The sequence below is a fragment of the Hylobates moloch genome, unplaced genomic scaffold (assembly GCF_009828535.3).
Source record: "Hylobates moloch isolate HMO894 unplaced genomic scaffold, HMol_V3 SCAFFOLD_1, whole genome shotgun sequence".
Classification (NCBI taxonomy): Eukaryota; Metazoa; Chordata; class Mammalia; order Primates; family Hylobatidae; genus Hylobates; species Hylobates moloch.
In genome coordinates, this window is record NW_026652276.1 from 96,330,919 (window position 1) to 96,346,872 (window position 15,954).

Sequence of the window (15,954 nt, forward strand, 5' to 3'; positions counted from 1 at the left end):
CTCTGCAGATCAGAAGGAGGGGAAAGAGTATATTTTTCATTTTATATTCTTCAGGAAAACTTACTTTTTTAACAAGCATATTTACCACTTATAAAATTTTTTTTTAAAATAGAGACAAGGTCCCACTCTGTCTCCCAGGCTGGAGTGCAGTAGCATAATATAGCTCACTGCAGCCTTGAATTCCTGCACTCAGGCAATCCTCTTGCCTCAGCCTCCCAAAGTGCCAGAATTAAAGGTGTGAACCATGTGTCTGGCCCATATTTATCCCTTTTATAATGAAAATTAAGAAATGTGGCCAGGAGCGGTGGCTCACACCTGTAATCCCAGAACTTTGGGAGATCAAGGCGGGCGGATCACGAGGTCAGGAGATCGAGACCATCCTGGCTAACATGGTGAAACCCCGTCTCTACTAAAAATACACAAAATTAGCCGGGTGTGGTGGCGGGCACCTGTAGTCCCAGCTACTCGGGAGGCTGAGGCAGGAGAATGGCGTGAACCTGGGAGGCGGAGCTTGCAGTGAGCTGAGATCGCACCACTGGACTCCAGCCTGGGCGACAGAGCGAGACTCCGTCTCAAGAAGAAAAAAAAAAAAATGCTTCCACGTATTTCTCCAAACAGACAGAGTGGCTGCAGAACATTTTGTTACAATTATAGGGAAGAAAATGTCTTAACATCTTTACTAAAATACAGACAGTATCAATGCTTAGAAACAACTCAGTATCATAATTCTATAACCATGCAGTATTCCATAAAATCCAGAAAACAGTCCGTATATCACTAATGTCAGAACGAACAAGGTCATTAAAAAAGACATAATGCCAAGTGAAATAAGCCAGTCAGAAAAGAACAAACACGAGGCCCCTGATAGTAGCCAAATCCATGTAGAAAGAAAGTAGGATGGTGGGTGCCACTGGCTTGGGAAGGGGATGGGGAGTGAGTGTTTAATGGGGACAGAGTTTCAGTTTGAGAAGATGAAAGAGTTCTGAAGATGGATGGTGGTGATAGTTGCATAATAATGTGAATTTACTTAACAACACCAAATTGTATATTTAAAAATGATTAAAATGGTAAATTTTTTATTACATATATTTTACCACCACCACCACAAAAAAAGCATGGCAGTATACTTACACATTCAGATCGTAATAATTCTTAAAATGAATTATTTCCTCAATAAACCCATTTGCTACATCTGGAAATCTTGCTTCCTAGAAACAAATAAGAACATAATTTATATTTCACTCACTAGAATGGTTTCAAATGGCAATACAAGACAGATGGCAAAAAGTATAATAAAATGACTAAAGACTAGAAAAGGTCTGTGAAGCAGATCTGTGTGTGTCTTCAAATTCAACACTAGTTCCCAGATTCATCTGTCTACCTAGAAGATGAGGTCTAGAAAGGTCTTGAGAGATCTGGTTCTCTGTCCCCATTTTACAGATCCATTCTTCATTGCTTCAACAAATATTGAGCATCTCTGTCTAGACAAAGGGAATCCAAACACAAATAAGTTACAATCTCATGCCAGCCCTCAAGCAGCACACAACCTAGCGGCTAGATAAAAACACGTGGGTGGCTGGGAGCACTGGCTCATGCCTATAATCGAAGCACTTTGGGAGGTAGAGGCAGGCAGATCACCTGTCAGGAGTTCAAAACCAGCCTGGCCAACATGGTGAAACCCCGTCTCTACTAAAAAAATACAAAAATTAGCCAGACGTGGTGGTATGCGCCTGTGATCCCAGCTACTCGGGAGGCTGAGACAGGAGAATCACTTGAACCCAGGAGGTGGAGGTTGCAGTGAGCTGAGATCGCACCACTGTACCCCAGCCTGGGTGACGGAGTGAGACTGGGTCTCAAAAAAAAAAACAAAAACCAAAAACAAAACAAAAAAACCCCGCCTGGGTAAAGTAGGGTTAACAGACTTGTTTGAAGGCAAACAGTGGCTACTGGATGTAACACCTTTTTTTTGTTGTTGTTGAGACAGTCTCACTCTGTTGCCCAGGCTGGAGTGCAGTGGCTCGATCTCGACTCACTGCAAGGTCCGCCTCCAGGGTTCACGCCATTCTCCTGCCTCAGCCTCCCAAGTAGCTGGGACTACAGGTGCCCGCCACCACGCCCGGCTAATTTTTTATTTTTTTAGTAGAGACAGGGTTTCACCATGTTAGCCAGGATGGTCTTGATCTCCTGACCTTGTGATCCACCCGCCTTGGCCTCCCAAAGTGCTGAAATTACAGGTGTGAGCCACCACGCCCGACCCTTGTGTAACTCTTAATATCACCACTAATAGAGCTTTGTAGGATGACAGAAACATTGTCCTCTATGCTTGATATGAGGTAAGCTGTTAGCCTCATGTGGCTACTAAGGCTAAGATGTGACTGATGCCACGGGAAAATTTTATTTAACTGTAAGACATTTAAATGGAAACAGCCACGAGGAGCTAGTAAGTGCCATATTGGACAGCATAGGTCTAGGTAATTCAATAAACCTGCTTTAAGGGTTTCCATTTGGAGTGAACTCAAGGAATCTGAAAAAAATGAGGGATTGCAGGTATGACAGCACCAGGCCACCATGATATGCAGTTAGAATCCCAGAGAGCTTCCTGAAAGGTTAAGTATAGTAAAGGAACCCCAATTCCATTTTCATGTCTTCAGAGTGTCTCTTCTATTCTGTACATCTAGATATATACTTCTTAGGAAAATGAAGTCCACGCATACAAACAGCTTTTTTTTTTTTTTGCAATGAAAAAAAAAAAAAGAAACTCAGTATATGTAGTGTCTACATTTACTTGATAAAATAAAACTTACCGTTTCTTTCACTAATAGTTCAACGAGTTCTTGATCTACCTCTGCAGCTTCTTGCCCCCAAATGTTTTCCAAATTGGGCTCTTGTGATTCTTGCATTGGAAAGGCTGGACCTGGCTCTTCATCATCAATTGCTAACTGTTGGTCTTCAAACTCTCCTAGAGGATGGGCAGGCTGAGGAGAAGAGGGGCCTGAAATCCCACCTTGCTGGGGTTCTGGCCTTGGAAAAGCTGGCCCTGGGAATTCATGCTGAAACAACAAGCGGCCCAGTTCTGCTTCAGGCTGCCGTTCCTGAGGAACAACCTGGTTTGTTATTTCACGGGGCTGTTGGTTCAGAGACTGGAAGTAAGGATGATCTAACCAGCAGTCTTCTTCGATGGCCTGATCATCTGCTAGAGCAGCTGACTCTCCTAGATTTGATAACAGCTCTGTCTCTGAGTCTTCAGATGACTGGTTCTGAGTTTCCAAAGGATCTCTTTCGGCGTAAAGAAGGCTACCTTCTTCCAAGATGATGACTTTCTGCTCTGATCTGGGGTTGACAATGTCATTTGCTGCTTGGTTACGACTCGGTCCAGGCTTGGGTTCTCTTTCTGTTTGGCCACTTGGCTTAGTGAATTCAGAGATTACAGGAGGCCCAAGATCCAGAAATTCACCGTAGTCATCCTCAGAATCATCCTGTGCCCCAGAATCAAACAATGGGTTGTTACACACTGAAAAATAGCTGCTCTTATCTGATTCAAATGCTGCTCTAGACTTTTTAGGCCTTTCTTCTCCCAACCTTTTCAGATCTTGCCACTGGGCAGCTGGTTTGATGAGATTGGGTCGTGATCTCTGAGGTTTATTTGTCTAAGAAAAAATGAAATTTTAATAATTCAATTTCTTTCCTATGCCTATCCCTCATGTACTTATATTGAGCTTCCGAGATAGGACAGGAAAGAAACAAAAACACCCTCTCCCTTAACAATACCTATTCTTTACATTTATCTTAACACTGAAATTTGATTACACTATATATACTATCTGTAAGAATCAAAGTAGTCATTCATAGATTAAAGCTTGAAATATAGTTTGAATTAAAATTTATTTTTATTTTTGAGACAGTTTTCCTCTGTTACCCAGGTTGGAGTGCAATGGTGCGATCTCAGCTCACTGCAACCTCTGCCTCCCGGGCTCAAACAACTCTTGTGCCTCAGCCTCCCAAGCATCTGGGATTACAAGCATGTGCCAACATGTCCAGCTAATTTTTGTGTTTCTAATAGAGACGGGGTTTCGCCAGGTTGGCCATGCTGGTCTCAAACTCCTGGCCTCAACTGATCTGCCCCCCTCGGCCTCCCAAAGTTCTGGGATTACAGGCATAAGCCACTGAACCCGGCCCTGAATTATAATTTAACCTGAGACCACTAAAACAAAAATAACTCCACAGCAGATAAAACAATGAAAGAATGCTAACACATCAGAAGAATAAGAAATGTTCAAAAAACATATAAAAACAATCTAAATCTCATTAGTAACTAGCAAAATGAAAAATTAAAACAAGACAGTATTTTTTTCCCTGTAAGACTGGCAAACTTTTAAATTAGATAATACCAAGCATTGGTGAGGATGGTGAAAAAAAATTTTTTTTTTTTTTTTGAGACAGAGTCTCGCTCTGTCACCCAGGCTGGAGTGCAATGGCATGATCTCAGCTCACTCCAACTTCCGCCTCCCAGGTTCAAGCAATTATCCTGCCTCAGCCTCCCGAGTAGCTGGGATTATAGGTGCACACCTCCACATCCAGCTAATTTTTGTATTTTTGTTAGAGACAGGGTTTCGCCATGTTGGCCAGGCTGGTCTTGAACGCCTGACCTCAGATGACTGGCCCACCTCAGCCTCCCAAAGTGCTGGGATTACAGGTGTGGGGCACCACGCTTGGCCGATGTGTGAAAATTCTTATACTATCATTTACTGCTGGTGAATTTGGGAGAGAAATTTGGCACTATTATAAAAAACGTAGGCCAGGTGTGGTGGCTCATGCCTGTAATCCCAGCATTCAGGGAGGCCAAGGCAGGCGGATCATGAGGTCAGGAGATCGAGACCATCCTGGCCAACATGGTGAAACCCCGTCTCTACTAAAAATAAAAACATCAGCTGGGCATGGTGGTGTGTGCCTGTAATCCCAGCTACTTGGGAGGCTGACGTAGCAGAATTGCTTGAACCAGGGAGTCAAGAGGTTGCAGTGAGCCGAGATGGTACCACAGCACTCCAGCCTGGAGACAGAGCGAGACTCCGTCTCAAATAAATAAATAAATACACAAATACATAAATAAAAATTAAAAATGTATATCTGTCATCATTTTTTCATACTGTTCTATAAACTCTATCTAAAAAGGGCATATACAAGAATATTCAGCGTAAACAGAAAAAAGCCTAGAGACATTGTGAAGTTTGTCCCTGAGTGAATGGTTAAATAAACTATTACTTATTTGTTCTACAAAATACTCTACAACTGACCCCTACCAAAAAAGAGGTAGCTCAATCTGTACTGAAATGGAAAGCTTCACTAAGAAATGCCATTAAGTGAAGAAAAGCAAGCTGCAAAATCATACGCAGAATGATTCCATTTACTTAAAATACGTCAATAAGACACAAACAAAATCATTTCTAAAAGTATGTATATGTACACACATGTATATACACATGGATACATACAAATTCAAAGAAAAGACCTGGAAGGATACATGCTAAACTGGTAACAACAGTTCCTCTGGGAAGTCCCTAGAAGAAAGGAGATGGTGAATCTCAGGCTTTAGGGTGGGTCTCTGAGGACTATGCCACTGAAGTAAGCGGTAAGCTGGAAATACCCTGGACCTCTCAGGAACTGAATCCTAGTGTGGAGACTTTAACTCCCTGAATGTGAGGTGCTGGTGCTCTTACTCTTCTTCAAGAAACCAATTAAGATCCTCTATAGAGAAACATAACATCATACAGAATCCCCAAATTTTCATATACAATGACTTACACTCAATCAAAACTAACTAGGTATACGAGAACCTAATGCAGCAACAGAAAATCAAAACAAGACAAGTGACAGACAACAGAAACAAATATACAGGGGTTTCACACAGTGAAATTATCAACATGAATTCTAAAGTAACAGTTAGCATGTTTAGGGAAATCAAAGACTAGATTGAGAACTGCAGCCAAGAAGGAGAAGAATCAAATGCAAATTCCAGAATGGAAAAATACAATAACTAATACAATAACTAAAAATACAATAACTAATGCTACATATGGATATATAGCATTTTAAGTAAATATAGTTGAAGAGAGAAATTAGTGAATTGAAAGCCAGGTCAGAATAGCCATAGTAAGGCATAGACAAAATGGAAAATTAGATAAGAGAACACGTCAAGAACAAAAAGGTCTTCAAAAGATGTAACTGGAGTTGTAGAAGAGAAGAAGCTGTTTCTTTGGTAGAGGAGGAGGAAGGAAAACCAGGGAGGGAAGGGAAGGGGGGGGGACACATAACGGTTAGTTCAAATAACCATTCGAACTAAAAAAGGGAAAAAACATAACGAGTCACAGATTAAGAGGAAGTAGAACAACAGTCTGTTTTGTTTAATTCTGTAGAATATATTCAAACCTCAAAGAATACACTGGTTCTGAAGACTCTAAAAAACAAACAAACAAAAAACAACCCTCAAAGAAATAAAGAAAACTTCTGGTGAGGCACGGTTGGCTCATGCCTATAATCCCAGCACTTGGGGAGGCTGAGGCAGGTGGATCACCTGAGGTCAGAAGTTTGAGACTAGCCTGACCAACATGGTGAAACCCCATCTCTACTAAAAATACAAAATTAGCTGGGAGTGGTAGCGCATGCCTGTAATCCCAGTTACTTGGGAGGCTGAGGCAGCAGAATCACTTGAACCTGGGAGGCAGAGGTTGCAGTGAGCCAAGATAACGCCATTGCACTCCAGCCTGGGCGACAGAGCAAAACTCCCATCTCCAAACAGAAAAAAAAAAAAAAAAGAAAACTTCTAAACTTTTTATGAAGTCAGAATCATGCTTATAAAAAAAAAAAATGTCAAGGATATCATACGTACACACAAACCTACGGGCCAATCTCCACTTACGAGATCTACAGAGAAAAAACTAATATTAGCAAATGGAATCCCCAGCAGCACATTACTACTACATTACAATGCCACAACCAAGGGGAGTCTTTTCAAAGACAATAACTTACCAACTAAGAGGTCAAGGAAGAAAAACCACATGACAATCTGTGTAAGATGCTGAAATTGAATGTAACAGAATCCTACACTCACTTCTAAAAAAAAAAATTTTAAGTCAAAGTAAATGACTAGTTCCTTAACATAACTAAAGAAATGGTATCTAAAGCAAAAAGGCACCATCACACTTAATGAAGAAACATTAAAAGTATTCCCATTTATGTATGTGGCCATTCTTGTTCTTCTCTATCAACACTATTAAAATTTTTGAGGAAGTACCATAATATAATTAGACAAGTCAAAGAAGTATAAAAATTGGAAAGACAGATCAGATGCAAGTTTTCAAGAAGTTAAGAGTCAACTGAAAAATCACTACAGATAATAATGGTAAGGTGATTGAGTATAAAATTAATATAAAAAGCAACAAGGGCCGGGCACGGTGGCTCACGCCTGTAATCTCAGCACTTTGGGAGGCTGAAGTGGGCGGATAACTTGAGGTCAGGAGTTAGAGACCAGCCTGACCAACATGGTGAAACGCCATCTCTACTAAAAACACAAAAATCAGCCGGGTGTGGTGGCACACACCTGTAATTCCAGCTACTCAGGAGGCTGAGGCAGGATAATAGCTTAAACTCGGGAGGTTGCAGTGAGCTGAGATTGGGCAACGGCACTCTAGCCTGGGTGACAGACCGAGACTGTCTAAAAAAAAAAAAAAAAAGCAACAAGAACACTTACTCTCCATTTTGGAATGAAGCATCACCTGATGCTAGAGTCACAATAAAGACAATTGAGATCCTTACACTAAATTTGTTGTAATTTTGTCCTTTGACAGGTTTGGCAACCCAAAGGGACAGGGACTGTTGATATCTTGAGGTAACTCAAGGAACACAAGAAAAACGGCTAACTCCCTTTTTTGGGGAGTAACGTTTTACTCATGGAGCTGCAAGTGTTGGAAGTCCTTCTCAAGTCTGAGCTCTGCTGTCTTTTTAGCACCTGATCTCTTTGACTTTGAGGGTACCAAGGTTAGGCTGCACTGTGAGAGAGCATTTGACTTTGCAGCACCTAGGGTTAATCTGGGCTATGGCAGGGCACATGACTTTTGGGAATGTGGGGGCTCACAAATTACTGGCAAGAACTGTATTTTTTGCTCCCTCTTTGCAGAGGTCTTTATGGCTTGAGTCAAGCCCCCAAGATTATGGCCAGACGGAAATGTGGGTGCAACTCCATTTGCTGCTAGCGTACAGGGGTGCAGTTTTAAAGCTGATACCAGCTGTGTCGAATGCAGGGAGGGTATAAACTCAGGCTTTTGGAATCTGTGGGTATGTGGATTCCTTTTCTTGCAGGTTTAGGTGAGGGAGGCCTCAGGTGTCTTGATTGAGTCAGATGGAAACTGGAAAGTTATTGGCTACGTTGTACATCTTAGAGCCAAAGTCATCCTAGTCCTGAGATATACAAGGTCCAACATAAAAACAGCATCCCTAATTTCTAAAAATTGGAGTACTCTGCCTTCTGGTAGTCCTGCCTTTTCATGTATAAAACTGCTGGCTCCAGAAGCTACAAATAGTTACAAAAGCGGCAAAACTTTACCAAAAATAATTCAGAATTATGATGACCATGATGTGGAATGTTCCCGATGAAAAAGAGTGTTCATCCAAGAAATTCACTTGAATCCTAAGCCTCCAAATTACACGGAGAGAACGAGATTCTTACTGGCATTCAGAAGCCTCAAAGAGACAACCGGATCCTAAAATAGCTTTTTTGAAAGATTCACTGCAAAAAGCTAATGAAAAACTAGAAATGCAAGATTACCTCCCACACCAAAGACAGATAAACTAATGTAACTCCTACTGCTCCCATTTTACCTGAATATTGCATCTACTCCTGAATATTCAGTCTACTAACTCTGAGTTGCCTTTCTTCTCTGAAAAAAACAGTTCAGCTGTTTCCTTATAAAACAGAACAACCTGAAAATGCAGCATGTAATTCCTGACTTACATGCTATGGATAAAAACAGGCCATAGTTTAAAAATGTCCTAAACCTGAGGAAGACTTTCAAACATTTTTTAAAGAATTCAGAGTCTTAATTATAACTTATGATCCTAGGATACCTGATTTATTACCAGCTAACGCATGGTGGGACCAGGGGAAGGAGAGGGAGTAAAAACGGATAAAAGCAGCAGAAGCAGAATGTTATTTTCCTGAGGATGATATTCAGGACCTGACAAGTACCATCCAGTCTACTTATGGGCCAGGCAAAGCCTGAAATATCAGACGTGACCTTTAGAAAGCCATTTCCAAAATGTTTTAGCTCTATGGTGTTATCTGAAAGCATAATAGATGCCCCTTTATAAACTAAGACAGATCCTAAAGTTTTGTCTGTTTTTTAAAAATTAGAGACAAAGGTCATGCATGGTGGCTCACACCTGTAATCCTAGCTACTCCAGAGGCTGAGGCACAAGAATCACTGAACCCGGGACGTGGATGCTGCAGTGAGTCAAGATTGCACCACTGCACCCCGGCCTGGGCAACAGGAGACTCCATCTCAATAAATAAATAAATAAGTAAGTAAATAATAATTAGATACAGGGTCCCAGGCTGAAGTATAGTGGCACAATCATAGCTCACTACAGCCTTGAATTCCTGGGCTCAAGTGATCCTCCTGCTAGGCCTCTCAAAGCACTGAGATTACAGGTTTTGAGCCACTGTGTCTGGCCTGACCCTTAAGGTTAAGGAAACAAAAATCACCTATGAGGTCAGGGTTCAGGGTGACTGGTATAGCAACTCCCTAAATTCCTAAGCTCCAAGAAAAACCATACTGTTGCTAAGCTCCCTACCAATAGGGGGTATCAGGCAAATATCAGACCCCTCCCTAACTCTGATTTACAACCCAGAAACCCACTACAACTCTTATACGGACAGAGGACTGGCCTTACAAACATCGTTTTCTGATAAACTACTACATATAGATCTTAAACCAGTTTCTGCCAGCTTACAGAGGCTGCACACAAACTGTCTTTGTGCCCTACAGTTCACCTTTTGAAGGAAAAAGCCAAATTCCACCTCATTTTAATGCTGAAACTCTACCCCAGGGAAGCTCTGGTTAGTCTTTGGCAGCCCTGAAGTCAGTAACTCATTAAGAAACAAGCTAAATTCTGAGTAGCTGAGATTATAGGTGCTCACCACCATGCCCAGCTAATTTTTGTATTTTTAGTGGAGACGGGGTTTCACCATCTTGTCCAGGCTGGTCTTGAACTCTTGGCCTTGGCCTCCCAAAGTGCTGGGATTATAGGCGTGAGCCACCGTGTCCACTTTCTTTATGATTTTCTTAACCTTTCCTCAGCTTACTTTACTATAAATATATATATATATATATATATATATATATATACGCGTGCGCGCGCACACACACACACACATATAATATACTGACTAAAGCATGTTAACTATGTTATTGGTCAACAGTATGCTATTAGTAGTTAAGTAGTTATTAAGTAGTATTAAGTAGTTAAGGCTTTGGTCAACACTATGCTATTAGTACTTAAGTTTTTGGGAAGTCAAAAGTTATATGCAGATTTTAAACTGCACAGGGGTTGGCACCCTTAACCACCATGTTGTTCAAGTATAAACTGTATCTGAAAACTGGCAAATAAAGAATTTTAATGAAGGCTATAAGATCTGCTTCTCTGTGTCTCCGTGTCTATATATGCGTTATGTGTATGTGGTATTTCTCTACCAAAATACATGAGAGAACTCTCATAATCGGTTTAAGGAAAAAGCAAGCACTTCAATCTTTTATCAGAAAAACAGGACCTAACTCCAATGCCTTTTAGTTCACATGACTTAGGTATTTTTGGTAAGTAAGACCATTTGGAAAACAGCTGTGTGTCTTCTGATCAGCAAAAATGCCCATGTATTTATCTTTTTTTTTTTTTTTTTTTTTTTTTGAGACAGGGTCTCCCTCTGTCATACAGGCTAGAGCGCAGTGGCGTGATCTTGGCTCACTGCAACCTCCCTCTCTTGGGTTTAAGCGATTCTACTGCCTCAGCCTCCTAAGTAGCTGGAATTACAGGCACGTGCCACCATGCCTGGCTAATTTTTGTATTTTTAGTAGAGACGAGATTTCACCATGCTGGCCAGGCTGGTCTCGAACTCCTGACCTCAAGTGATCCACTCGCCTCGGCCTCCCAAAGTGCTGGGATTACATACAGGCGTGAGCCACCGTGCCGGGCCTATATGGATGTTTTTTATATTCCAAGATTATATAAAGTTCCTAGAAATCTGTTATGTCTTGGTATAAATGCTATCAGTCATAATTTTGGTTCAGAAATAACTAAATTTCCTTGTCAACTGTGTCATAATGAACTCTCATCAGGTTTTTAACCACAGCCATTTTAAGTCTTGCTGTCCACAGTTATTTTGTTCTGACACTTTCTGAAAGCTCTTTGCAAGCAATTATATCCTAAAGTGCTGTGTGTTCAAAGATGGATATGCGAAAAATGAAATGAACTCTGACAAATACAAGTTTGAGTTCGTACTATAGGACTAAATATACAAAATTCTAATGAAGAAACTAATGGATTTGTGTAACTGCTAACCAAGATCAAACAGCAAGAATTAATTACGAGACTGAATTGATAAAAGAAGAATCATGGGTTTTTATGGCTTCTTTATTTGAAACACTGCTGGTTCTTTTAATGTTTTGTTTTCCAGATTTAAGGAAACTTTTTTCTTTTAAGGTTATTATAGCTTACAGCAATTTGGTATACTTTTATAATAAAAATAAAAATATTTACTTTTCCTCCCAACAGGATCCCTCCAGAATTTGCAAACTGTTCATGAGTATTCTTATTTTTATGGCAATATCATTATTTGCATAAGTTCAATAAGAATCTGTCCTTTTAATAAAAGGACACAACTGGAAACTGGTTATGTTACCAAGGCTTTGACTGGAACGCCATATTTCAAAATGTGCAAACAGTGCCTGGCTTTAAGCGTTCCCTGCCTTACAGTGAGTAAATCTGTCTCTTCCTGGCAGGCTCAGGAACCTCCAGATGCTGGATACGGCAGGCAAAGAGACTAATGTCTGTCCTGGTTTGGTTTCCTAGCAGAGACATTTTTTAAAGACCAATTTGAGATTCCTCATCAAAATTTCCAGCAAAGCAAATTTAAATATGTGCTTTCAAATATGTGGTTAGTCAGGCAAACTGGTCTTACTGTGATTATCTTTGGTACAAATGGGAGCGACTTAGAGAGGAAAACTACATTTCAAAAGAAAACTCCAGTATGCCTGTTATTTAGATTATTATCTACCTATACATGGCACTGAATTCTGAATTTTTAGTTTTCTCTAATATCTGGCTACGACTACCCAATGAAGGAGAATTGCTCAGTTCCTGAAGCCCTATGAGCTGAAGCTGGACAAATCTATGTAAATTGCAAGGAATAAGTCTCATTCCTAATGCATGGGCCACTCAGAGTTTACTAGGATGGCCGATGTCACAACCAGAGACATTCACAACAGCAAACCACATCAGAGCAAGACTCCCTCTCATAATAAGACTCTTGCCCTCCTTAATCTTTCCTTACTTATGCCTAATTCTCATGTGGCAGGACAACGTTGCAGTGAAAATTTCACCATCAGCAGCCTCTGCAGGTAACCTGCACTCCCTGTTTTAATTTAACCCAGTCATGGGATGCGAGATTACCTACTAACTCAACAGAGAAGAATTTGTGCAGTTGATGGTGCTTCTTGTTGCACACAGATAAACACAGCAGGTATTACAGAGCAGACTACTTGGTTAAAACAAGGTAGACTCCTTGTCTAGCTATTTGGTTTTAGCTGGGGCCCTAGCCGAGGAGCACACTCCACCCAAAATCTTGGTATCATCCTCCTTAGAGTCATAACAGTAGTCTCCCTGGTGTGCCGTATGCCCTCAAAAAGTTTTAAATGTTTCCATACAGCTACCTGTCAAATGCCAAATGGTCTTTCTCCAGCTGGAACAAAAACAAAACATAACAAAAAATGTGTGATAATGAGGACACCAGAACCTATAAAGTATATGCTGGAACCAGAAACCCAAAATGATGGTAACTGAGAGTGGCACTGATGCCCGAAGGTTTGGTCAGGCCCTGGGTGAAAGCCTAACAAAAAGGGAGGAATTGTTAAATAAAAATTATAGGAGGCCACTGTTTTGGACTAAGTGTCTGCACTAGACCCCAAAAGACCAGACTAAAACTCAAAATGGAATCATCCATTAAGTTTCATACTACCAAACCTAAACCTGGGAAGTTCATTTGACCTTCCTAGAAATTGAGAGAAAGCGTGAACAACCAGTTTCTTAAACAGGGCAGTTTAAATCTTCATCGGGAACCATAATGTATTTCCTTCTGCTTTAATCCTTATACAGGAAAGGTGGCCTGAAGCAGCCTGATGTTAACTCATCAGTTATTTTTCTCTTTTCTGTCTCCCTGTCCCAGCCTGACAAGAAAAGTAACTTTAAAAGGACTTTGCTTCTGCTCTCATCAGGCCTTCTTTGTCTATAAAGCCAACCACTTTTGCTCAGCTCAGTGGAACACCTACTGAATTTTATGGAAGGAAGTGTTGCTTGGTTCTAGAACCACAATAAAGCCAACTGGGATCTTTAAACTAAAAAAAAACAAACAAAAACAAAGCAACAGATTTGTAGTTTAAAAGTACAATGAAAGGGCCGGGCACAGTGGCTCACGCTTATAATCCCAGCACTTTGGGAGGCCAAGGGGGGTGGATCACGAGGTCAGGAATTCAAGACCAGCCTGGCCAAGACGGTTAAACCCGTCTCTACTAAAAATACAAAAATTAGCCAGGCGTGGTGGTGGGCACCTGTAATCCCAGCTACTCGGGAGGCTGAGGCAGGAGAATCGCTTGAAACCAGAAGGCGGTGGTTGCAGTGACCCGAGATCGCACCACTGCACTCCAGTCTGGGCAAAAGAGGGAAACTCCATCTCAAAAAAATAAAAAAAATAAAAGTACAATGAAAGAAAAGATGCCAGTCACAAAAGCAACAGAAAATATAAAATAACCAAGAAAAACAAAAAATGCTTAAGATCTATATTAAGAAAAATTCAAAATGCTTTCTGGCTGAGGAATATAAAAGAAGTCTTGACTACATGAAAAGACAAAATTTGTTACTGGTTAGAAACAGCAGTATCATAAAAATTGCTCTATAAATATAACAGGAAGATTTGTTTTGGATTAGGCAAACTGATTACATATATATATATCTATTTATATTTTGGAACAAAAAAAGTTGATTGTAAAATCCATATAAAAATTTAAGTGCAAGAATATCCAGGATGATTCTGAAAAATGTGGGATAATATGGACAGAATAAGGCCAATCCAACAGTAAGATACACTATAATGTAGCAATGACAACAGTGCAATTTGGTGCATTAATAGTCAGATGGAACAATGGTGCAGATATTCAATCCAGAAACAGACTGAAACACACAGCTTCTAAATCTAAGGCTACAAGAGGTAGAAAGGAAAAGGGGCTGTTCTCAGAACGAGTACAAGAGGTGCTGTTCTACAACAAGGCCCACAAGAGTGGCTGAAAAATCAGATCACCAACTTGCAATAATGTCTCACTGTAAGTTTAAAGAAAACTCACTTCTGTCAGGATGACATCATCATCCAGGTCCTCTTCTTCATGCTGCTGAGGAGCTGGGGTGACCAGCATTGGAATCCTTTCCTCATCTGAGGAGTCAGATATGGTGATGGGCCCATCTCTGAGATTGATCCACTCTACAGGAAAGCAGAGAACACTGTTACTGGGAGACTGGCACTATCACATCCAACCCTTTAAGTTTGTCCTGACAGGGGTACAGCCTAAAGTCAACTTCATGGCTACTAGTGTAACGTACCTCCTCAAGCAGCCCATGCACTTAAGCATTAAGAGCCATGTTTCTATGCTGACTTTTGTCAATAACACATTTTGGGAACTGCTAGAGAACATCTGACAATTACTATGCTCAAGATTATCAACTTTTTCTCATATTAGGCTGGAGAAATCTGTTCATAAAATTTTCTTGACTGCCAATTTCTTTAAAGTGAAATAATGGTCTCCCAATCCATCTCTATTCCTCCTGGGAATAAATGGCTATTTTATTTAAATTGTTTGGTCTGAAAAAGTTATCACTCAAAAAATAGTAAAATTTTAATTATTTAAAATACTGAAATTTGCTCATCTTAAACACAAACTTTAAGAATCGTTTAAGCAAACCTATTTCAATGCTTTAGTCAGGCACCCATTTAGCATCTATGACAGTCAGCAATTTAACTTTCCAAGTTTCCTTTAAAATATATAACCTAACCATCTGGATGTAGTAATTCTATTCAAGGTTTTTACTTCCTTTTATCAATTTGAAAACAGGCCATGTTTGATATGAATTACTGGGTAACACAAACTGGTATTTTTTCCTGTCTAGTTCCATGGGAATATCAAAGGTTAAGATGGACAATTTAAAAAAAAGCACTGGCTGGGAGCAGTGGCTCACGCCTGTAATCCCAGCACTTTGGGAGGCCAAGGTGGGTGGATCACGAGATCAGGAGTTTGAGACCAGCCTGACCAACACAGTGAAACACTGTCTCTACTAAAAGTACAAAAATTAGCCAGGCGTGGTGGCACATGCCGGTAATACCAGCACTTTGAGAGGCCAAGGTGGGTGGATCATGAGGTTAGGAGTTTGAGACCAGCCTGACCAACACGGTGAAACGCTGTCTCTACTAAAAATACAAAAATTAGCCAGGCGTGGTGGTGCGTGCCTGTAATCCCAGCTACTCAAGAGGCTGAGGCAGGAGAATCGTTTGAACTCAGGAGGCAGACGTTGCAGTGACCTGAGATCGCAACACTGCACTCTAGCCTGGGTGACAGAGTGAGACCCCACCTCAAATTAAAAAAAAAAAAA

At 40.7% G+C, this 15,954-nt stretch overlaps 1 protein-coding gene across 1 annotated transcript in view; it reads right to left on the reverse strand.

Annotated features, from left to right (window-relative positions):
- Positions 1-1,256: 1,256 nt before the first annotated feature.
- LOC131384021 (E3 ubiquitin-protein ligase RNF216-like) overlaps positions 1,257-15,954 on the reverse strand; it is a 43,517-nt gene continuing 28,819 nt past the window's right edge. Inside the window, exons 4-6 of the mRNA XM_058442464.1 lie at positions 14,658-14,791; positions 2,805-3,647; positions 1,257-1,481 (exon numbers count right to left, since the gene is read on the reverse strand). Coding sequence (XP_058298447.1) covers positions 1,458-1,481; positions 2,805-3,647; positions 14,658-14,791 — 1,001 coding nt within the window. The 3' untranslated portion in view covers positions 1,257-1,457. The remainder of the gene's footprint in view (positions 1,482-2,804; positions 3,648-14,657; positions 14,792-15,954) is intronic.